Below are 25,497 nucleotides of genomic sequence, written 5' to 3'. Positions count from 1 at the left end.
CAGAACACTGGTGAGCTGCTGCTGGGGGAAGGAGGCAAGAGCAGCCGCAGTGACCAGTGCCGGGACATTGCCGAGTGATAGCTGTGTACCGCAGGTTGAGAAACCCTGGTCTACAGTGTCAAAAGCTGCAGATAGACCCAGGAGAATGAGCAGAGAATGGTCACCTTTAGATTTGGCAGTGAGGAGATTAGAGACTTTAATAAGGACAGTTTCTGTAGAACGGAAGATGGAAACCAGACTGCAGGAAGTCAAGAAGAGTGTTTTCAGAAGTATCGGGTTAGGTGGGACTAGACCAGGCATTCTAAGAGTTTAGAAAGGATCTACAGAGGTTTTTGTTTCAGTAAGAGTGATGGAGTGTTTGAAAGTTGAGGGAAAGATGTTGGAGGAAAGAGGTTTAAGATTTTAGTTCAGTAAGTAGTGAGAGCAAGAGAGACTGGACAAGGTGTGAGGGAATATGGTCACTAATAAAGGTGGTAGGGCGAGTGGAGGAGTCTTGTTCAAAGGCTGAGTGACGAGGAGGAAATAGGATCAACATTGGTGATGGTATCTATTATGTCCTTGAAGTAGGATGCTAGGTCTTCAGCGCAGAGGTTAGTGATGGGTGTCTACCACTGAACTTTGGGTTATGGGAAAGAGATGAGATCAAAAGTAGGATTGCTGAGAAGAGCATAGTAGCTTCTAAGCACAAACTTATGTCTGCTGTTGTCTTGGATTTCCTGCACAGGCATTCAGCACACCCAGAGCACAGTCTAAGAAAAGTCCTAGATGTGTGCCAAGGTTGTGGCCATCTGTGTCAGGCTGTTAGGGGTATGGGGCATGCACCTTTGTCCAGTGTGGTTGAGGGTGCCAGCCGGATTAGGACAGGAGAGGGAAGCAATAAGGGGACCGATGACTACACCAGGCATCTTGCATCAGTTGGAGGTGTGTTTTGGGTCATTGTCCCATTGCAGGAAGAAATTTGCTCTAATCAAGCACTGTCCACAGGGTATGGCGTTGCAAAATGGAGAGATAACCTTATTTAAAATCCCTTTTATTGTAAACAAATCTCCCACTTTACCAGCACCAAAGCAGCCCTTAACCATCACATTACATCCACCATGCTTGACAAATAGCACCAGACACCCTTCCATTATCTTTTCAGTTCTGCGCCTGACAAATGTTCTGTGCAATCCAAACACCTTAAACTTAGATTTGTCCATCCATTTTTCCAATCTTCCTCTCTCCAATGTCTGTTCTTTCGCCCATATTAATCGTTTCCTTTAGTTAGCCAACCTGATATTGCTGTTTCTTTGCCACTCTGCCCTGAAGGCCAGCATCCCCAAGTCACCTCTTCACTGTAGACACTGGTGTTTTGAGGGTACTATTTAATAAGGCTGCCAGTTGAGGACCTGTGAGGCATCGATTTCTCAAACTAGAGCCTCTAATACTTGTCTTGCTCAGTTGTGCAGAGAGGCCTCCCACTTATCTTGCTACTCTGGTTAGAGCCTGTTTGTGCTCTCCTCTGAAGGGACTAGAACACACCATTGTAGGAAATCTTCAGTTTCTTGGCAATTTCTCACATGGAATAGCCTTCATTTCTCAGAACAAGACTAGCGTTTCACATGAAAAAGTTTTTGTGGCCAACAAAATGTAATGCTCCAGATTCCCAACTAGCTCAAAGGAAGGTCAGTTTTTTAGCTTCTCTAAACATAACAGTTTTCAGCTGCTAACATACTTGCACACAAGGGTTTTCTAAACATCCAACAGCCTCCTCACACTGACCCACAAGAGGCTGTAACCCCACAACACACCCATCCTGCATGTCCGGTTGTGCAAAAGTGTAGCCCCTGAATCAGATTGCTCTGACAGGGAAATATATTATAAATTTATATATATATATAATTTATTTATTATAACACCCATCAAGTGTTTCATGCTGCCTGCAGTTTGGGCAGAAGAATGAAACTAGTGACAAAGTTGGAGTTTACATACTGCCTACTTAGTAAAGAGCAGTACTTGTGTTACCAATTTAAAAACCCATGTATTCTTAGATTTTATACAGTACAAAGTGAAGCACTTTGCTCAGCCATCAGCATGTCAGCCTGCTGCCTATGAATGCCAGTGCTGTTCCACTGTTCCTGGTAAAGCTGCATCCAGTGCTGGAAACTCCTCCCAGTTTCCCAGGACTAGATCTAGCTTTTCCAGGAACCCAGAAAAGAGCAGCACAGAGTTCAAAGGAAGGGGGCTGACAAGCCAACAGCAGAACCTAGCAAAATGCTTCACTTGTACTTTAAATTTGCTCATCTCTAGTTGTAATTCTTGTGGACTTTATTAAAACTGGTTGGCCAATGTCTAATAAAATTCTGGTGTATGCTCACAGTAATGTTATGGCTCCTGCTTAGTGGCCCAGGTTTGACATACAAGACTAATTCCCCATGTTACCCAGTCCTTGCAAACAGCAATTTTGTCCATAAGATGGCTGAGCATGAAGGAGCTTGTGACCTCCTTTGGAATCCTCCATAGACCTTATACCAACAGTGGAGGAACACCAAAAGGAGCATGGTCACCTTATGGATGGATGCAAAAAGATGTAATTGATTTGCTTAAATCAGTCATTTGAAATAAGTCACTCAAAATAAGAAAGATTAATCTTTATTTAGAAAATAGACCATTTGACAGCCGACAGTCCTGAAAGAAAAAAAAAAACGACAAAACTCTTAACGCATAGCACATCTGGTTTACAGCGGTCTACATTGTAGAACAGTCAATCACACCAGTTTAACTCCACAGCGATGTACCTGTTCTTTCATCTTCAAGTTACTTTCATAGTGACCGTGCAGTCTGGATGACAATTCCATAAAGCCTGTAAAATGGAAAGAATTTAATTTGTCATGCACTCTGAAATGTTTAAATAGGATGCTTACACACAGATTTAACCCTGTCATCTATAGCAATTGCAGCATTTAAGGGTTAATAAGCTCACTTTATAATATAGCAAAACCATGCATACATTGAGGGGCCCTTTGCACATCAAACAATGCACAGGACAGTACACTGTAGCACACATGGATGAATATCATACTTCAGTGCACAAGATGTTGGATAGTAAGGTAACCTCAATTTGCAAGTAAGGCAATCCGAATAGTGACATTTGGTCTTTGCCTGAAGAAGGTCGAAGTAAAATGCATTTGGATTACCTCAAAGATTTAACTTTTTAACCCCTTGATGTACAATGTCCAGGTCATACTGAAGCAGTTCTTTTCTCAACTCCCAAGAGCCATAATGCTTAGGGAATCTTTGCACCACAATGTATAGTTCTCGAATTGTGTCATTTGTGTAAATGAAGATTTTGGTCACTTTTTCTGATCTACAAGAGCAATAGCAATCCTGGTCTTTATAAGTCCTCCCAATGCTATGCCACTGCAATGCCCCCACTAAACACCAGGGATGAGGCTGCATATAGTAATCAAATGCAGCTGTCAACTTTGACAGCTGCATCTGATTACTTAATTAGCGGGCACAGCAATCGGACCGTGCCCGCTAATAGCCGCAGTCCTGGGCTACAAGCAGCACCCGGGACCACAGCCCGGCTCTGAACACCCCTAGGCGGCCCAGGACGTACCTGTACGCCCAGGGTCGTCTAGGGGTTAATAATCCCAAGTGTACAGAGCTCCCTTTGTATATTCAATGATTTTAACAGAACCCAGTTAGTAAAGCAGTTAGACCCAACATACCTTAAACAATAAGACCAAGTTGTTCATGTCAGCCATTATCTAGACTCCATACCTAGAGATAAGTAGACAGCAAACAATGAATATGTGAAACTTTGAAACTAAAGAAGAAGTCCTGTAAAAAGCAGTTTAAGTGTTTTCTTCAAGTGACAATTTGGGGCATAGTAAGGCCTTGTGACTTTGGTTCAATTGCTCAACTTGTGAATAAGTGGGACAGGAAATTACTGAGCACAGCCAAACTGCTGCATGTATAATAGTATCCATTTACAAAGTTATACATTAATTCTGTATAACCCATTCATTATAGAGATCAGCAGTATAGACTGAGCTGTTGCTGCAGTTTAGTGCATTCAGTTGAATACCTCCAGCATACACTAAATATAAAATGGGAAACAAAAAGCCAATACAGCTTCTATCACAGGTGTCAAAGCCTGCAGCTCTCCAGCTTTTGCAAACTTCAATTCCCATCATGCCTGGACAACCAGATAAGGTTATAGCTGTCCAGGCACAATGGGAGTTCTACTTTTTGCAACAGATGGAGGGCTGCAGATTTGACACTGTTCTGTATTAATGTGAATGGAATGTATGTATATGGGCTACAGAAACTAAGGAATGAATGTCACTATTGCCATTACTCCATACAACTTCCTGCCTCAACCAGTTTATGTCATTAAGATAATAACCCCCAACAAAACCCCATTACATACCCAGTTCCCTTGCTACGTAAAGGTACAGTGACATCCTTAAGATTTAGCGTGATTACATTGTAATCATTAAGTCTGCACCTTTAGGCAGCATCTGTATTCTGATATAACACTTCTGATGTGTGTCCAAAGGCATCATTTACCAATACTTAAAACACAGTGCAGCACTTTATCAAGTTGACCTACATGTTATATGGTTTCCTTTTTACAGCTTATCAGTTGCACATAAGGTCTTCCCATCCACACCACACGCGGAAATACCCGAGCAGTATTACAGGTGCTGCTCCTCTAGACTACCGAAGTTAAACCATGATCCATTCAGATACCAGAATTGTATGCACCAGATTACAAAACACTGCATCAAGGGAAGCCAATACTGTCTAACATGAACGTTAACAGTAGAAGAATGACGAAAACTAAAGTCCACATGTACAGGAAGATCAGGTCTGCACGCACAAGTGTAGTGTGTTATGTCAAGTTACGATCCTTCGATTTCCCTAATGTATGCTTAATGCACACCAAGCCTGGCACTAACCAGGGGTATTTAATAAATCTTTAGAGAATACCTGAACACTGCATTTTAGGAGGAGCTCAAGCTTTATAATGCATCATGTTCCAGTTCAGTCCACAAGCTGTAGGCCTGGCTACAGCCAGGGAGGTTTAGGCATGGGCTGTTGACTATAGAGCAAGTCTTCTGCTCTGTCACCTCAACACCACATTATCATTCCTATGCGCCATGAAAGTGTCTGAAACCACACATGCACTCAATAGTCAAGATTAAGGGAGAGTGAACTGGCTCTGGTACCTTACAGCCGGTGTTCACAGCTGACACTGCCTGGCAGACTCAGTCAGGGCAGCAGTTTCAAAATATCGATCTTTAATACTCAGTCCCAGCAACTAGCCATGGGGTAGGAGCAGTCACACTGCCTCTGCCCTCTTCTCAGCCACTCATGTTTGATTGGCAGCCCAAGCCCTGGGAACTTAAAGAGTCACTGTGGTTTTTTGTTTTTTTTTGCAGAAATCAATAGTCCAGGCGATTAAGAAACTTTGTAATTGGGTTTATTAGCCAAATCTGCCATTATCTGCATGTAAAAAGCCTTTTTCCCAGGTCCCCCCCTCCTTCCTCTTTTTCATCCACTCCAAAAAATCTGAAAATTGTGACTTGTTGCAGGAGACGTACCCTGTCTGCTCTAGGGAGAGGGGAGGGGGGAGGAGGAAGGAGGGAGTTAGCCGGCAGCAGAAAGCAGATAAGAGGATTACAGGCAGGGAGCTGGGTGACAGCTGTAATCCGAGCTCAGACAGGTCACTGGTGACTGTCACAGGAGATATCCTGTGAGGGATTTGTAGATTAACTCTTTGTTGTCCTGTTTTGGTCTTTTCTTTAGCTCCCTCCATAGGAGAACAATGAAGACAGGGGGGAGAGCTTCAAACTGCTTTTTCATGATAAAAATGCATTTTTCAGATAATAAACCCAATTACAAAGTTTCTTAAAATCGCCTGGAATATTGATTTCTGCAAAAATAAATTTCACGACAGTGACACTTTAATGTAAAGCTCAGCGCCCAGGCTGTAAATCAAGCATGAACAGCTGGGAAAAGGACAGAGGTAGCACGACTACACGCCATCGTGGTTATGCACTCATGCCTACATACTGAGCGCCAGAACGGACCATTAAAGATTAAGATTTTGAAATTGCTGCCCCGACAAACTGCATTGGAGAGCTATTTAAAAAAAGGTACAGGAGCAAAGTCTCCGGTTCCTTTTAAAAGACATTAACAGCAGGGCACAAGAATCTAAAAGAATAAAGGTAGTTTTACCTTCGTCGTCAGCATCATTTTCTAAATCCTTTATTTTATTACTATGCAAACTAGGCAATTAGGGTTAATGCACTGGGTACTACAACCCTACCAGTCTGGCCTTACTTATAACCCAACAGCAGGTTGGAGTCTAACCTGCTGTTTCCCTTTAAACAGAAAACACATTAGGTAGTAGCACATCTTTAAGGCATCTACAAGCAACATACCCTTAGGAACCATAAACTGCCAAGAGGTTCCCTTTACTATTGACAATTATTGCAGTCATTGAAAAGCTATTGTCCTGAAGCATTCAATACTGAGGCTTCATGTCTCCAACACTTATTAGGGGCAGGTAACACCAAGATTCAACATTTCAGCCTGCCTGTTTTTACCTGCATTGAAACACCCGAAATAAAGTAAAATGTTAAAGTGGAAGACAGAACTTGTGTGGAAATTTTAAGCAATCTTATATTATTCAGTTTGTGAAAGTGGTCTGATTCTTTAGGTAGCCCGGAAAAAACAAACGCAAATCAAGTGTTTCAGGCAAGAAAACAAAACCTGAACCTGTCTCACGCTAGACTATAGAAATCTATTTTAAGATGCTATCAGGAGCTGCAGTATTGAATTGGCAGAAGTGGAATTTCTTTTTGGACTGGGTTATTGGGTAGACTGGGACAAGTTAGCCAAATTGTGTCCCAGTCCGGTCACTGATCGGCTGAGCTGGCAATCTGGGTATGTGACTTTGCAGCTGGAGAAGCTGCAGGAGGCCAGCAGCTGACAGACCCAGGTTTAGTAAGTATACTTTGTTTATTAGTGTTCCCACACCTCTGTCTTCATTTAATTTTTTTTTGTTTTCACAGGTCTTTTCCTTTAACTATTAGTTGATCTGGGAATACCCCTTTTAAGCGATGACTTGCGTCGCATAGGAATCTTGCAAAATGCAAGATTAGCAAGCTTGCATGAATTCAAATCCTTCTGCCTGGAGAAGGTGGATGCAGCCTGAAGATTGCCTGGAAAACATGGATACATCCATCTTCTCCAGGCAGTGGGATTCAAACACCTACTGTTTGGGTTTGCACTAACATTCATAAAAAGTGGACTTTCCCATTCCTGTAAGATAACAGCTCTGACATACACTAGTTGTACAAATGATAGAACATCTAAGTTCCACTTGTGCCAAGGATTGATCAGACTGAATAGTGCTGGAGAAAAAGCAGTAAACGGGGAATTTGAATACAGCCCAGAATAAAATAAAAAAAAACTGATCACATTTCCCTATATAGGAAAAAGTCTTCATTCTCTAGTTTTTAATTACTTCCTGTTGACCAAAACATACTTTGAAGGATCAGTTTATCAAGAGTGACGGCTTTACAATTTTCTTTCTTACCATCATGGTATCAAAGCAGACCTTACCCAATGCAAAGCAAATATTCCACAAAGTTACCAGACACCTAACTTACAGTTACAGGAATACGGATGCCCATCCCAACATTGATTTTTTTTGCCAATTACAGAAGCAATGAAATCCTGTAGGCAAGTAAATGCCTGCTGTGATATTTAGCACCATGCTTTGTAGTGCATGGAGACACTCATACAAGTGCTGCACTGCATTTCATTCAACAGAAGTGTTATTTCAGAATTTTTTTTACATAGTATTTCACCAAGGTAGAGGATTTCTTATGTACCTACCTGAACACGGTCAGCACTGAGAATCTTGAAGCGGCACTACTACATCCCGGATCCTACAGTCCTTTGGTAGCACTATGTTCCTCAAAGTTACGCACTGCAGAACTGCTTGCTACAGTCGGCCACTACGCTTGTACGTGCAAATGAAGTGGCTAACACACGTTCCCATGCCTCTGGCTGCCAAGATCACACAGCTGAAGTACACATCTTTGCCAGGATTAAGTGGAGAAGACTTTAGCAATGAGTGTTAGTCAACTAGCTGATTTTAACTTGTTGCTAAAACTTGCTTTAAATAGCAAGAAGAAAACTTTCTATTAAGAAAAAAATAATCTACGTTTGCTGGCTAGCAAGTTTGCTGCTGGAGTTTTTTTTAAATGGAAGCCCCCATACCTCTAAAAAGTGACAAAGTTAAAGAGTCTTGATTACCAGCCATTTTCTGTTAGCATTATCAAGTTCCAAAATATCCTGGGTGAGCCTGCATTGAATATTTAATGCTCATAATGGAAAGAAGTTTTACATACAGTCTTAACTTCATCGCCCCAGGAAGAAAAACTGAAAGTCAGGTTGTGACAGATTCAAACATCCACTGAGTAACACAACTGCAAGTTTGCAAGTTAAACCCCAGATCTTACAGGAAAAGTTTAACTTGAAAAAAAATAAAATACTTAAGCTAAAAAAATTAAAGCCAGTCCAGCATTTAGCCAACTGCTACAGGCCCAGTTTAGACTACCCCTGGTGAACACACGGCAGCGCACATACATATAGGCCCAGCTCAAATTCTCAACTACACAATGTGGTAAATCCAGAATGTAAGCTGCTGTGAAAAGTGGGGGGCCTGAACATAGACATCAGGGAAGAGCCGGCATCTTATCAGGACCCTTTATTTAAAAATAAAAATAGGCCTTTGTTTGTGTTAATAGTAACATTTATTCCAGCTGCCCTTTATAAAAAAAAAAAAAAAAAAAGTACTTCATACACAAATTTGCTTTCTCATCTGGGTGCTGCATTTTAAACCTCCTGCTTTACTAAATACAATTTACATGGAATGCTACCAGATTTTTCTGTCCTGGTGCATTTATGTAACTTGGGTTTTGGAAACTGCTCAAGAGCCACTCCAATCCTGTAGGTGTGAACGCACCCTTAAAGGGGTTATCCAGTGCTACAAAAACATGGCCACTTTTTCCCCTTCTCTTGTCTCCAGATTTGGGTGGGGTTTGGAACTCAGTTCCATTGAAGTAAATTGAGCTTAATTGCAAACCACACCTGAGGGGAAAAAGTGGACATGTTTTTGTAGCGCTGGATAGCCCCTTTAAGCTTTTCTATGTTTAAATCAACATACATATGGCCACTAGATGTGTCCCTGCACTGTGGATGTGTACAGCTACTGCACATTTAGTAGCAAAGAATACTAGGGGTGCTTGCATTGTATGGTCAGCTCTCCTGTCACAGCACCAAAACCTCCAACTACACTGACATACTGACTGAATTACATAACAGAGCATTGTCTCCTGGTAAGTTGTTGAGCAGATTAGTCAAAGTTAATATAATTAGCCTAAGTTATTTCCCCTCAGTTGATATGCAAGGAAAGACGTGTTCATCATGCAGGTTGTATAAGTGCACAGAGGACAGGGACTTTTCTGTTTAAAAAAAACACTAGCTGCATGGAACATTTTGGCCATATGTATAAAATTTAAACTAAAAACTGCTTGCCATTACAACCCCAGTCAATTTCTTAAAATATTTTTGCGACAGGTACCCTTAAAAGGCTTTCCCAAAAGTCTAACCAAGAATGGCTTTGCCTGCTTAAAAGTACGCTTGCAACCATACACTGGATATAATGCAAACTAGTTAAGGCCATTCTGAACAGAAAAAAAAAAAGCCTTTAAACATTAATGATGAGAAAGTGCCTACTACCAAGACATCAATGTTGAAGCTTTATATTTTTTCCAAAGACACTGAAATTTAAAAGGAAACAGAATTAACCTTTGAGAAAAACAAAGTTGATGTGGCCGTGTCCTAAATTACACAAATCAAAATAGTTCACATAAGTTAGTCCTGATTCTTTTTTGCATTAAGATACTACTACAGTAAATACTACTATAGCTTGCATAGAAAAATTGTGACCCATGCGATTTTCATAAGGTTCAAGCTTTAAGGATACAGCCAGACTTCAAAAAGTACTTCAGGTCACTAGAAATTTGCTATGTGCCAATGAGTATCAGCTGAAGCATTAACCATTCACTCAACAAGTTCTAAGTGCTAGATTACCGGAGTCTAAAACAGTGCTTCTCAACTCCAGTCCTCAGGCCTCACCAACAGGTCATGTTTTAAGGATTTCCCATAAAAAGATCACCTGTGCTAATACCTGATGCACCAAGTATAATTATATCACCTGTGAAATACTAAGGAAATCCTCAAAACATGACGTGTTGGTGAGGCCTGAGGACTGAAATTGAGAAGCACTGGTCTAAACACTGCTTAGCTGACTCCATCAGGACCTGGCTAAACCAAGTCACATGCTTGACAGCAGCTCTATAGAAAAAGCCTCCCAGACAATCTCAGCCTCCAGACTAGAGTGGCCTGCTTCCCCAAACTGGTGGGGACCCAAGCAGGAAGACTCACATCAATCTAACATTTACCACCTATCCAGTGAACAGTATAATAATGCTACAGTCTGAATTACCACTTTGTCCATACACGTTTGTTCTTTATTTGACGGCAATATGGCCCAGAGATTCTTTGCCGGGTGGTTTGGGAAGATTGTGCACCCACAAATCAACTTCTCTAGTGAGACTTACTGCATTAGCCCAAGAATTTTTATCACAAACATCCCTTTAAATGCATACCCATTCAGGACTTCCAAATACTGATTACAACACTACTGTTCACTAAAATGACCACCATTTAACATTCTTAAAAAGGGGCATTTCTATCTGTGATAACTAGGGTACGCTGGCACTTTGGAAGTCTGAAATGTTGGACCCCTATGCCGCTAAGGTACTGCAGTTTCTATAGTCTTTTCAGGTACAACAGCAGCTGCCCATTCAAGTGATTTCTAGCTATGAATTTAGATTCAACACAGCCCTGATTCAATACAGTTGTCCCTTTATTCTCAGCATTGGTAAGATGTTTGGTATGTAAAGTGATCAGCTACTGCTGGGACATCCTATCAACTACACACTTTAGTAAAAAAAAAAAAATGCTAATACCATCCTGCAACCTACTATATATGCTTGAATATATCCTTTAAGTATTTGAAGTCCTGTTAGTTTGTTTTCCCCACTCACACCGCACAAGTTTGTACTCCCTAGCATTTAATTTCCTGTTCATTATGGTTATATACACTGCTACAATGCTATAGAAACTTTTTTGGGAGCGGTTCCCAGAATTTTTACATGGGGGATGGGGAAAAAAAATATAGAGAGAGCTAGCCGTGTGATGCAGCTGTGGCACAGTATCAGGAGCATACCTGTAGTTTTTAAAGTGGGTAAAAAATAAATAAATATACCATGCACAGCAAGTCATCTGCAAAGTCAGCCAAGACTTGCACAGGACAAGTTTGCTGTTACATACAGAAGCATTTCCCCAGGTCTGCCAAATTCTGAACCTATGAAAAGTTACTTCAGAAACATTACTGTTACTTAAACAGAAGAGATGTTTACTCTGCTGTATACAACTCCCTGCCTTGGAAGTCCTATTTCAGTACTGACCATAGGGTTACCCAACACAATAAGCATTCCACATTTTTTTTTATTTATAAGTTTTTTTAATACAACGGATTACAAGGACATTTCAAGGAGCTTCTACTCAAGTCACAATACTCAAATACATAAAGATTAGTGTGTTATTAAATCATGCCCAGAACACTGAGCAGATAAACCACACAAGATAGAGAATGAAACCACCATCTTGACAATACCACAGACAGCCACGTTTGTGCTGCACAGAATGTTTTATATGCATGGTTTGGGGCTGCCTATCTGGCTTTACAGTTCGTCACTGGATGTATCAGAGGCAAAGTACTTCATGCTGCGGGGTTACTATGCAGCTATCAAGGTTTTTTTTTTTTTTTTTGCAGCTCCCGAGATCTGTTATCCCAGTCAACTGATGAAAACCTATATGGCATCATCCAAAAAGCATTGTGTAGCAACCAGTATAGCTCAAGCACAGTTAAAAAAATTATATATAAAAAGGGGAGATAAGGGGAACCACATAAACTGCCATAAAACAAATGAGAACATGTCACAAATGAAATCTGTATATATTAACTGGCTTTACAAATAACTGGGTCAAGCAGAGGCATCCATAAAAATGTTACCTTCTCGCTAAAATGCAAGTTAAAAAAAAATATATTAAACAAAAAAAAAAGGACTTCAGGGAATCTGTTCAGAACCTGGGTTTTTTGTTTGGCCCTTCATACTCGTCTCTCCCCCTGCCATAGCCTCCGGCAGCTGCTGCAGGAGGTACAGCCCCAATCCCTCTGGAAGCCTGTGCATTGGGGGTCCCTGCATTTCCCTGGGCAAACCGATCATTACGCTATTGAAAAGCAAAGTTCCGGTCATTACAGAAGTCGTCCATGTGTATAGTATGGTTATTTTTAGAAGGGTCCGTAGTCAAGGTTCGTCGATACAATCATCAGTGAGCCGATCCACAGGTACGAGGAACATAGAAAGGAAAAAAGGGTAATTTGCAAATTAGTTAAGTATCACACATACCATGAGATACGCTCCCACAATTGATAAAGCTCATCTGTTTCATACATCTGTTTCATACAGACTTCTAGTTGTGCTCGACAAAGCACATCAAATGAGCAGCTGGGAAGTTATGGTGCTAAAGTCAAGATGCAAAGGTACTCCTGTATACAGGCAGAGTACCATTTGTCTGAATAACACGATTTTACATGGATGGAAACGAACATGAAACCAAGTTTATGGCCCTGACTGATGACTAGTAAAGTACTAGAAGCTACTGCATGGCCATACAGAATTACACCATTAACATTGGTCACCATGAACAACTTCAACAGGTCATTTATCACTTCAGAATACCAACATGTGGAACTCTGACCATTGAAAGTTTACAGTATATAAAAGTTCTGCTATTGCAAAAGCAACCAACGTTGCTAACCACATATACCCAAAGGTGTCTAGAGCAGTGCTTCTCAGAGACAACCCTCCCAGGGAAGGGAATTCAGACAGAAGTGATCATATAATGATCACTTTTATAAAGGGGGGGGGGGGAGATGCATGTTCTCTGCTGAGGAGTTCAATAGAAGCAGCGAAGCTGTAAAGCAAGTGCTGCCATTTTGCCAGCTGAACAGGAAATTATATACATGGATGGAATTAAGTGGTTGGGGTGGCCTTAACACTCAGCTCAGATATTTCAAACACAGACTATTGTACTGCTTTAAGGAGGTTTGCAAGGACATTTTTATATTAACTAGTCTGGGTGCTGCCATTTTTAACCCCTTTATGACCAAAGGTCATTGATGCATGATGTCCAGGACACAATGAACCAGTGTTCCTCCTCTAAGAGCCATAATTTATTCTTCCCCCAACAGTGCTGGTTGGGGGCCCAAAAAAAACAAACAAACAAAAAAAAACAGCAACACTGGTTACCCCCCACCACACGGAAATATGGTTATATTTTACTAGAATGGACAATTCCACACTACAATACCAAATGTTTTACACATTTGAATACTAGAAAAGAGGGCAATTTAAACTTACTGGGGGAGTGTCATTTTTTAAAACTTTTACACTTTATAAGCCCCCCTAGGGAACTTGTAAGAAATCATTCTATCGCATATACTGATCGTAGCACAGTTCAGTTTTATCGGAGCAGACTGAGAAGATTGCTAATCTGAAGGGGGTAAGTATGAATAATCCCTCTGCCTGCCAGGGAAAGTGATTGGACACCCGCAGTCATTGCAGGGCTCCCAGTCAGTCAGTAACAGGTACTCCCCCTGAAACCCCAATTACAGCAATTAAGGGATTAATAGGCAGGTGTGTGATGGCAGCAGCTTGTCATTCCCAGCTCTTGGCACATTGCAGGGTTGCTCACACAGGCATGTACTTTTATAAGTAGCACCCAGACTAATTTTATATAAAACAACGTACCTGTAAAACCACTCTGATGTTTTACTATGTTCGAGACAAGTGAAGGATAACATGAGCACCATTTATAAGCTATGGCTTCGCCTTCAACTGTTGACTATCAATAATAAACGCCAAGTATCTGACGTATCTAATCACAAGTGCATAATCACCACAAAACAGACTAAAATGATACAAACCTACAGGCAACAGGCACACTAAAATATCAATAGTAAGATTACAGGCACAATTCACTGCTTAAAGTGATTGTGAGTAGGAGCTGGACATGAGGTGCATGTATACTAAGTCTTCTGGCTAGGGTGCTCACAACTATGAAAAACAGTTTTGTAATACTGATATGGAAAGAAATAAGATAGCACTCCAATAAATTTACTATTGAGTGCCATTTTGTCACCCTATCAGTATTAAAACCATTGTCTAACCAATTATTGGTATACAAAACCAGGACCATTGCCACCGAAATCACTGGGCAACCTCTCAAACCTCCTGTAAGGATTCCCCAGATTCCATTTAATAACTAAGTTATATGACATTTCCACGTTTATCACAAGTTTAAGGAGGAGTCTGCCCAGTGAGTAGGGGCTATGATTCTGCACACAGGACCTAGCCAGTTTGAATACCAGTTACATAATATTTTTAGTGTACGTTACCTGGGGATTTGCTGTGATATCAGGACGACTCTGGTTTGTGATTTTTGTGCATTTGTAATTAAGTACTGAAGCAATTCTGCATTTTTTTATGCAGATGCAATCTTTGCGTCTTTTGTTTTTGATATTTGACCACTTGTAGTTCATATGAACTCTGCAGAACTACAGAAGGTGCCCACTCCGTGATGTTCAACTGTTGAGGTCCCGGCAGAAAGTTTGAGAAGTCCTGACCTACAGAACTTTGATTCAACTTTGTCAAATCAAGTGGCACCCAACTTTAAAGCTCATACCTACAAAACCCAAGGCCATTCATGTGGCCAAGTGATGTAGTCTGAAGTGTGAGGGCTGTTCTCAAGACACAAAGGGTCAACACATCTTTCATGTTTGTTAACCATGGAAGACTTCATTAAGTTGATTCTACGTGACAATCTGTTTAACAACATGGCATTCAGCCTAGGCCACAAGCAAACGGATGATTACCAGCCAATCACCTGAATTATTCTTAGTTAAACGTTTTAGAATACAGAAATACCCTGAGTAGGATAACTATTACCACAAACTTATCTAAACCAAGTCTGCAGAAAAGCAGACCATCTAATATAGCTATGTAATAGCATAGCTGGGAGTGAAGACTACATGTTTTACTGCAGCCAATTTTAACATCTTTATAGTCATCAAAATTGGGGGTTGGGAAGACTGAAGGAGCATCCAGGGCATTATACTAATATGCATAATGGTATTAAAATTTTTTGATTGTGACTTTTGGCAGATGCTATGGTAAGTGACAAAGGCAATCTCTCCTGTAATACCACTTCTCCAAATGCTATCGTTATAGAGCACAAAAATGTCACACTGCTATACGGATGTCAATGCAGAAAAAGTTTGAAAAAAAAAATTCAGGGATATGCCAGAGTGTTTCAAATTGTTTAAATATCAATGACCATTCATGACAGGATGCTTGTCATGTCAGGCAGTCTTTAGTAATAGCTAACAAACTACTTAGATGTATGTAAATTGCTGCAATCTGCACTTAATGACCTACAGGAGAATAAGGATTCAGTCGATGGCAGAAGTAAGAAGTTTGGCCAGAATAGTTTAAATAGTTAAAGAATTAACACAGGCCAATAGGAGGGTGAACCGTTTGTTACTGAGCAAACTTAACGTCTAGTGTCAAGAGTGAGAGAAGCCCATGTAGTCCAGTAAACATGAGAAAGCTGTTCACGACTCCCTCTAAAATAAAGGTCTGTCCTTTTCAAGCAGACTTGGCTTAGGTGCATATTCAATTCAGCCAAATACCTGCCTAAGCTTATTCCGATACTCTGGACCATACTCTTTACAATGCATTAAGACTAAATATAAAGCTGAAAGCAAAATCTTAGATTAAAGTTGAGAATAAAACTCACTAGATACAAGACTCCAGAAATCTGTAGTGAAGAGGTGTCAAAGCAACGAGACTAAAATGGATGCTTTTGTATTTGACAACTTCTAAAAAGGCATAGACATTACATTTGTGGTTGAGCATTTTGTTGCCAAAATCCTCTAACAACCACAAGTGCAACTGCTATTAGTCTCTTGTGTCTCATGAACATGCTAGTTATCAGATCACATCTGGATACATTACCATGTCCCCTGCCATTAGCGATGAGGCAATTGCTGCCTGGGTCACACCTGGGCTGCCATCATAACCCATGCCAGGTGCCCCAAGGGGTGGGTACTTCTGTGCTGTTGCACCATAGGGATCTTAAATAAAAATCAAACACATTAGGTAAATGCCAAATGCATGTTCCAGTTTACTGAGCACAAAGCAAATGGTTTCTCACCTCCCATGGACATAGAGTTTGCTCCCATGCGCATCTCCCGCTCCCTCTGTAAATGAATTAGGTTTATTAGAGGAATTTAGGACTGAGGTAGAGACATAGGGCCAGATTTATCAAAGTAAAATAGAATGTGGGGTCATCTGCCCAGAGCTCTGGTTGCTACGGTATGGTATGATATAAGTTTGGGCCATACACTCACTGGGTCCATGTATCCCATACGGTAGCCCTCTTCTCTCTGGCGCCTCATCTGCTCTTCCATTTCACGCTGACGAAGCATCAACTCTTCCTCTCGTCTGCGTCGTTCCTCCTCTTGTCTGTTAAAAAGCGACAAACATTTGTTGTGAAAGCTAATAAGACTCTGCATAGGGCATGGGGGGTGTTTAAAAAAACAAAAGCTAGCAACCCCAACTAGCAGACGGCAAAAGCCATGTTTTACCTTAGCTGCATCTCCTTTCGCTTCTGCATTTCTTGGTTGTGTAGCTCCTCCATACGTCTAAGCTCTTCCTGTCGTCTTAGCAGATCTAAAAACAGATAGTGCTTGATGACATGCTGAATAGGTTTTACTACACAAGGCAGCAAAGGGCCTTATAAAAGCATACACAAGGCCATCAATGAATATGTTCTGGTTTCCCCAGTAAAGATCTAGAAGCATTTGCATTCTGTTGTGGACCAGAAAATTCCAATTTTATCAAATGCAACTACACGTCAAGTTTACCAGAAAGTTTAAAAATCAGAATATGTCACCACTCCACTATATAAAATGCATCATACAGATACCTTTGGGGGAAGTCCACTGTACTGTAACTACCAGCATCGGAAACTAAACTGGCATACTAACCTTGGCGAAGCAGGTTGGCCTGATGTTCGTGGAAAGCATCTTCCATTTCACTTTCAAGCTTTTCTTTAGCTTCCTTCATGTTTTTCTCCACTTGCTGCCTTTGCTGTTTTTCCATTTCATCCAAAGACTTCCACCTCTGTGAATATTCAAACTCAAAGGAGCCATGTTGAGCAAACCGAGGCGGTACCTCTCGCTCCCTATTGGCAAGAGATTATTAGTGTTAGGATAGTTTAGACATCTTTTGTTTTGATGCACAAAACAAGGGAATTCTAACAGACTGATTACGGAGAATTATACATGACCACATGGAATCCAGCAATGTTCCTTTTAAAAACCTGACATCCACATTCAAGAGGTTGAAATCCCAGCTATGCTAATGTACAGTGTAGCACCACTTCCCCTGCCTGCTCATGACAACTTATTATGTAAGAGGCCAGGAATGACATTACTGATCCAGCCCTTTATTAGGCAGCATCATAAGCTAGTAGGGAGCGTGGTGCGCCCGACTAGAGTATAGTATTTGGAATTGTGTAACCTTTTGTGGACTAAGATTTTTAAAAACCGGAGCCCTTCAAGGTGGTGCCAAAATTTATGTTAGATTCACATGAGAAAAAAAAAACAAACAAAACAAAAAACAAACAACAAACTTATGTAAACTGCCTAGAGCAACCAAATCACAGCTTTTAGCTCAAATAAAATCTGGAGCTGTGACTGGTTGGTATGGGTAGTCTACATTAGTTTTACACAGTACTTCAGACTTACTTTTGATATAAGTGGTTCTTCTGGGCAAGTTTCTCAGGAAGCCCATCCTCATCATCATATTGCTCCAGAGGTTCCACAATAACAGGCATTGGTGTCCTAAAAGTCAATGCAACACAAGTTAGATATACTGGAAAAAAAAAAATAAGTGCCTAAAAAAAAAAAAAAAAAAAACACATCCTCAGCCCGTTCACAAGCAAGCTTACGTTGTCAAAAGAAACACTCCTTCTGTGCATCTTTCAAATGCCTTTCTGGCAGCTGGTTTGGCAGCAAACTCAACAATTCCTTTTCCAGTGGATCTACCACGATCGTCCACTATAACCACAGCCCTCTCAACTGGTCCAAATTGGCTGAAGGCCTCTTCTAAGAGCTCATTCGATACATATGGAGACAAGTTGCGCACAGAAAGCGCGGCAGAATGGGTGGCAAATCGTACTCTGAGTTGTCTACCCCTCATTGGGAAGTCATCCAGCTCTGCCTTGGCAATCTCAGCCAGTGCTCTAGTTTCCTAGAAAGTAAAGAAAGAAATGCGACGTTAGCAGAACAGTAACTTATCCTGTATTCATATTAAAGCAGACCATATGTTGAAGATGTACCATCAGGTACGTCCTCTAGTCTGACCCAGGAATAGAACGGTGCCATCATGGAGAAGCCGGTGCCGCGGTCCGTTTTTTTTTTATTTTACTGCGGCCCGGTTCCAGTGTACGGCGCAGTTCTATCCACGGGAACAGAGCCGGGGCTGAAGCACAGGAGATGGGCCAGGCCACCCCCAGTGGGAGGGAATTCCCTTGCTTCTATCATGCGGCTCCATTAGAATCAATAGAGCTGCGTCATACAGGGGTGGGGAGGGCAGTGTGTCCATTTGCAATTAGTACAGATTGGCTCTTTCCTTACTTCTCTGGCTGGTCACAGCCTCACACCTATCCCACCAGTTAGACAGATGGCAGAGAAGTAAGACCTAGTGGCAGTGACTAAAGCTTTTTGATGGTAAAAGTATTGACTTGGGCTCATTCACAAGTTCCGTGTAATTGTCCATGATCGCGAATCTGACTATGGACAGAGTATTCAGACAATGCATACCGGTAAATATAGGACATGTCTGATGAAATCAAGGCACATATTAGCCAATAGAAGTCTACAGGAGCCATGTTTTTCCTGATTGTCACATCATGGCACATCAATTCAAAGCAAACTAAACAGTTTTTTAACCAGTTCACCACATGTGGATACAGATGCAATTATGGACCAAATTACATGGATCAATAGCAGACCAGGAAAAACAAACTGGATGTGTTAATAGGCCTTACAAATCACAAGGACAACGGCTATTTGAATTATACATTTTTCAAAGTTTGCCTTTTCAGGTTAGGCCCAACAATCACCTGGTCCCATGCTACGCCACAAGTTTAAAGGGGTAGTGCGGCGCTCAGAAATTGTTCACAGAACACACATTACAAAGTTATACAACTTTGTAATGTATGTTATGTCTGAATCGCCCCCTTCCCCGTGTCCCACCAACCCCTCCCGTGTACCCGGAAGTGTGTGGTGCAATATACGTTACCTGATACGTGTCGAGGGCCGTCCGCCATTTTGTGCCAAACGTCATCTTTCGACGCACGGCCAAATCCCTGCCGCCACCCCCCCCCGTCCGCCGCGTCACAACTGTGCTCAGCCGCGATTGGCTGAGCACAGTTATGCTCAGCCAATCGTGGCTGATGACGCGGCGGAGGGGGGGCGGCGGCAGGGATTCTGCCGTCCGTCCGAAGATGACGTTTGGCACAAAATGGCGGACGACCCTCGACACGGATCAGGTAATGTATAATGCACCACACTTCCGGGTACATGGGTGGGGGTGGTGGGACACAGGGAAGCGGGTGATTCACAGACATAACATACATTACAAAGTTGTATAACTTTGTAGTGTGTTATTCTGTGAATAATTTTTTAGCGCCGCACTACCCCTTTAAGACAAGAATGTGAAGTATAACACGGTTACTCTGTTAAAAAGTAAAATTACTTTACAGGAGTTGAGACTGGAGGTTACTATTAGAGATGAGCAAACCTAGAGCATGCTCGAGTCCATCTGAACCCGAACTTTTGGCATTTGATTAGCGGTGGCTGCTGAGGTTGGATAAAGCCCTAAGGCTATGTGGAAATCATGGATATAGTCATTGGCTGTATCCATGTTTTCCAGACAACCTTAGAGCTTTATCCAAGTTCAGCAGCCGCCACTAATCAAATGCTGAACGTTCAGGTTTAGATGGACTCAAACCCGAACCCGGTTCGCTTATCTCTAGTTACTCTTAAAGGTGGCCATACACTATCAATAACTGATGGCCCAACTATCATCCGGCTGCCTGTTCTCTACCGCCAAACCGCTTCCCCACACACAGGAAGGTTAGGCACGGCAGAGCAGTTACACACAGTCTAAAGTCACGATGTAAAGCTAAAAGGACAATGCAGTGATTGTGGAACTATTGCAGATCATATACATGGTTTCACTCAAGATTTCACAACCATGTATAGATCCATCCATCTGAAGCCTCCAGACCTTAGGTTTACTGTTTGAGGAGATAACCTAGCTACGTAGCCATTTCATTCTGGCAATCCACACAAGTAAAACATGATGCTTCATAGCAGCCACACTGGTAATTCTCTTCAAGTGAATCTGTCAGAATCTGTCAGCTGCATACTTTAAAAGTAAAGTCTTAAAGTGTCACTGTCGTGAATTTTTTTTTTGCAGAAATCAATAGTCCAGGCGATTTTAAGAAACTTTGTAATTGGGTTTATTATCCGAAAAATGCATTTTTATCATGAAAAAGCAGTTTGAAGCTCTCCCCCCTGTCTTCATTGTTCTCCTATGGAGAGAGCTAAAGAGAAGACCAAAACAGGACAACAAAGAGTTAATCTACAAATCCCTCACCCCTATCTGTTCTGACCATCACCAGTGACCTGTCTGAGCTCGGATTACAGCTGTCACCCAGCTCCATGCCTGTAATCCTCTGTTATCTGCTTTCTGCTGCCGGCTAACTCCCTCCTTCCTCCTCCCCCCTCCCCTCTCCCTAGAGCAGACAGGGTACGTCTCCTGCAACAAGTCACAATTTTCAGATTTTTCAGAGTGGATGAAAAAGAGGAAGGAGGGGGGGACCTGGGAAAAGGCTTTTTACATGCAGATAATGGCAGATTTGGCTAATAAACCCAATTACAAAGTTTCTTAAAATCGCCTGGACTATTGATTTCTGCAAAAAAAAAAATTACGACAGTGACTCTTTAAATTCTCTTGTGTACTGTGTCAGAGCCTCTCTGCTCCCCATTACATCCCTATCCCTGCTTTAGTGATAGTAAGCACCCAAATGGGATTCGGGGATGGGGAGTGAGGAGACATTCCAGCTCGGAGCAATCAGAAAGCCTCTGACATTCCTTTTGTAATGTACAACAATGCTTTTATTATGGGCAGACTGATGGTCAAGGAGACACATGGTACCTTTTATAACAGCCAACAGTGTCTGCAGTCTGGAACATTATTATTGGTAATCTTTTTATCCAGCTTCCCATATGGTGCCCCATAGGCTGAAACTGAGCACAATGACAAACTTATGTTCTATCTGGCACAGATTTGCTTTGTAAAGAAAAGGCTGCTTGATGGATGACTGCAATATGTGAACAAAGCCTGACAAACACCCAGTCCCCAGAAGAGACTGAAGGATTCTGCTAGTCTCAACAGAGGTCACAGCACTGCTGCAGTCAGTGATGGGCTGAGGGGGCTGCCAATACCGAGAAGAGTCTCAGGAGAAGCCAGAGCATTCAGTGGGGGCCTCGAGGGAGCATGTTACACAACAGGTTGTTTATCACTTACTATACAGCCACAGCACTATACAAGTCGTTAATGTAGACTATGGGGAAGGATAAGCCGCCAGACTATGACATAAGTTATTTGGTGTTGGAGAGGGATAACCCATTATACCTAAAACCTGTCAGAGTACGGACATTCCCACACACTTTATACTAAATGGCCAAACCCATCGACTTTAGTGTATGGGAACCTTAAAGGGAATGGGTCGCCTATTACCAATGAGACAGATACTGAAAATTGCATATCTGTTTCTATTTTCTTATTAAGGGTGCCTTCACACCTACCGTATCGCTGCGGATCCACAGTAGATTTAACTAAATGAATGAACACAGCATCAAATCCGCTGCGGATCCGCAGCGGATTTGACAGTGCGTATTTAATGCTGTGTTCATTCACTTAGTTAACTCTTCTGCGGATCTGCTGCGGATCCGCAGCAGATTTTCTGCTGCGATACGGTAGGTGTGAAGGCACCCTAAGGCTGAGTTCACACTACCTTTTTCACATCCGCTTTTTGCAAAAATAAATAAATAAAAAGGGCGCATCAGTTTCCATTATAAAAAAAAAACAACCTTGTTATTCTTAACACAAAAATAAGGTTGACTTTTTGTGTAGGTTAAAAAAAACTGATCTATTTTGATCCTTTCATAATGGAACAGAATGAAAAAACTGATCAAAAGGGATGCACACAGTTGCTTGGGGAAAAAACAACAAAAAAAAAATGATTGCAATAACATAGTGTGAACCCAGCCTTACAACGAGAAAAAAAAATATATCACATTATAGTGGATGCCAACTTGCCGTAACAGCATTAAAGTGATTGTACCATTAGGCCAGGGCTGGAGCACTAGAGGCGGGCCAACACCCCCACCCCCAGTGGTAGGAAACCCCCACCCCTCTATGACACAGTTCCATTGATTCTAATGGAGCAATGTCATACAGGGACAGGGTTTCCTCCCACTGGGAGTGTGTTGGCCCGCCTCTAGTGCTCCAGCCCTGGCCTGATGTACAGTCACTTCAGTGACATGCTTTACTACAGAGATGGGGAACCTCCAGCCCTGTAGCTGCTGCAACTCTACAATTGCCATCATGCCTGGACAGTGGAAGGCTCCCCATCCCCATACTGTATGTATATAGACAGTGAACATCTCCAGACTGCATCCTTCCTATGGGACACTGCTAAGCAATAAGCTCCATAGCCCCAACCTATCAGACAACAGGAAGTCTGCACTCAGTAGTACCCCTAGTGGCCATAGGGAAAACGGCAAGATGTCAGGATTGCTGTATAATAAATGGACAAGAAAAACCCTTAATACACATTTTTAAGAAAAATCTAATCTAAACCGTTTTCTAATAAGACATACAACTCCCTGGCAGGGCACATCAGGTATATACACTCACCAGCTTGATGAAGCCGAAGCCTTTGTTCTTGTTGATGAAAACCTCCCCCGGTTCCCCGTATTTGGAGAACAGGTTCTTGAACTCTTCATCGGTGATGTCGGTCGGCAGGTTCCCCACGAAGAGGCGGCAGCGCTGGGTGTAGGTCTTCTCCCCGGGCCTCTTCAGTAGGGACAGCGTGGCCCTGACCCCCTGCGGATGACAGAACAGTTACCGGCCGCCTGTACAGCGCACTGACAGCCCGCCCTGCCGCGCTGCACATGAGGGGGCGGGGCCTTCACCCAAAATGGAGGCGACACAAAAGCCGGCACAGCCCTGGCGGCCATCTTACCTCCAGCCTTCCCTCACAGGCCAAAGTACAAGATGCCGCCCGCTCCCCCCGCGCGCGCGCACGTCTACACCACGTTACACACTCGTTACCGTTAACACTTACATCGTTCCAGCCGCCCTCGTCCCTCACGTTGCTCTCGGTGGCCTGCTGCTCGTGCTGAGGCGGGTGTGACTGGAATCTGGACTGGTGCGGCCTCTTCTGGCCGGGCTGGGGGTTGCCGCCGGGCCGCTGCCTCTGCTGTTGGTTCTGCTGTTGCTGTTGAGGGGGTCCGGGCTTCTGGTGCTGTTGCGGTGGTCCCGGCTTCTGGTGCTGCTGCTGTTGCGGTGGTCCCGGCTTCTGCTGCTGAGGGGGTCCGGGCTTCTGCTGCTGCTGGGCCTGCGGTTGAGCTGCGCTTTGTGAGGCGGGAGGTGCGGCCTTAGGCGGCGGCTGTTGTTGCTGCAGCGGCGGTTTCTGGGCCTGGTTCTGGACAGGCTGCTTCTGTGAGGCGGGTGACGGCTGAGGGGTGCTGGCGGGCTTCTGCTGAGGGGACGGCGCCGGCTTGGTCTGCGGGGAGGCGGCGGGAGTCTGAGGGGCCGCCGGTTTCGGTGCTGGGGGTTTGGCGATGGGGCTCTTGGCGGCGGGGGGCTGCGGGGTTTGGGGGGGCTGCTGCTGCTGGCTCTGAGGGGTCTTCGGGGGCTCCTGACTCGCGGGTTTCTGCTCCTGGTTGTTCTGTGCCGGCGGCTTCTGCTGTTGGTTCTGGTTCTGCTGCTGCGGCGGTTTCTGCTGCTGTTGGTTCATCGGCGGTTTCTGTTGGTTCTGGTTGCCTCTATTATGCTGCTGCTGCTGGTTAAGGTGACTAGAAGGGCCGCGGTTGTCCATGTAGCCGTGTCCTCCGCGGTAATTCGGCATGCCGCCCATAACTCCGCGGCCGCCATTACCCCGACGGTAAATGTTCATCCCCCCCATTCCTCCACCTCCGCCCATTCCGCCGCGGCTTCTGAATCTGTCACGGGACATGGTTCTCAGAGATTCTGCTCTCACGTTCGTCACAGCAAAATGGCGACGCGGACGAAGACAGCGAGGAGGCTTTGTCCTTTGCTTATGTAGAAAGCGTTTGTTTACGCCCCCTTTGATATCAGCCAATAAGACAGCCCCGACTGGCTAACCCTTGACACTTATTGGTGGGAGAGCCTAGTCACAGGAACGGGAAATGGGGCATCATGAGCGAAACGCTGACGGTGATTGGACCCTGCGGTGATTGACAGAACGTACAACCAATGGGGGTTCTTTCATTTTAATTTCTGCCACTGGGTCATGTAGGCTGATGTTTATGTGGATGAATGAACGGAAGGGGGTCGTGTTTATTTGTTCTTGCGTGTGTGGCTTATCATCCGTGTATCTCATCATCCGTATATATAATTATCCGTGTATCTTATCATCCGTGTATACAATCATCCGTGTATCTCATCATCCGTATATATAATCATCCGTCTATCTCATCATCCGTATATATAATAATCCGTGTATATCCATTCAGAATCAGATACAAGCAGACAACTACAGGCTACTAAACCTTATTTAGTTTCGGTGTTGATAACTGTGACCAATGGTGCTCGGTTACAATAGGCTGGGGGACAGATGGCATCTAAAAGCCACTTCCTCTTTCTGAAACAATGCCTATGTAAATCAATGCTAGGTTACAATAAAAAGAGAGAGAACAAAAAAAAAATATATATATATATATATATTATAAAAAGATTATATATATATATATATATATATATATATATATATATATACACACATCTATATGCAATAAAAAGAAAAAAAATATGTGTGTGTGTATATATATATATATATATATAT

At 42.8% G+C, this 25,497-nt stretch overlaps 1 protein-coding gene across 3 annotated transcripts; it reads right to left on the bottom strand.

The window, feature by feature from the left end:
• Positions 1–2,615: 2,615 nt before the first annotated feature.
• On the bottom strand, positions 2,616–24,729 carry SFPQ (splicing factor proline and glutamine rich). 3 transcript variants are annotated; one of them, XR_011363225.1, is made up of 12 exons: positions 23,755–24,729; positions 23,325–23,513; positions 18,280–18,581; positions 18,077–18,172; positions 17,315–17,511; positions 16,913–16,997; positions 16,670–16,790; positions 16,480–16,525; positions 16,281–16,399; positions 3,714–3,765; positions 2,778–2,842; positions 2,616–2,667 (listed from the first exon to the last, which is right to left on the bottom strand). XR_011363225.1 is itself a non-coding variant. In XM_069971555.1 (10 exons), exons 1-10 carry the CDS (start codon positions 24,646–24,648, stop codon positions 12,283–12,285), a joined length of 2,199 nt encoding a protein of 732 aa, XP_069827656.1. In that variant the 5' UTR covers positions 24,649–24,728; the 3' UTR covers positions 11,629–12,282. The 3 variants fall into 3 exon arrangements, 2 of the variants coding, with proteins under 2 accessions (XP_069827656.1, XP_069827657.1); XM_069971555.1 differs by lacking the exons at positions 2,616–2,667; positions 2,778–2,842; positions 3,714–3,765 and adding an exon at positions 11,629–12,432 and having other exon boundaries at positions 23,755–24,728; XM_069971556.1 differs by lacking the exons at positions 2,616–2,667; positions 2,778–2,842; positions 3,714–3,765 and adding an exon at positions 11,629–12,432 and having other exon boundaries at positions 16,676–16,790; positions 23,755–24,726.
• Positions 24,730–25,497: the final 768 nt, after the last annotated feature.

This window comes from Dendropsophus ebraccatus, chromosome 5 (genome assembly GCF_027789765.1).
Source record: "Dendropsophus ebraccatus isolate aDenEbr1 chromosome 5, aDenEbr1.pat, whole genome shotgun sequence".
Lineage (NCBI taxonomy): Eukaryota > Metazoa > Chordata > Amphibia > Anura > Hylidae > Dendropsophus > Dendropsophus ebraccatus.
The sequence above is the reverse complement of the archived record's forward strand: the minus strand, read 5'-3'. Positions and strand labels throughout refer to the sequence as shown.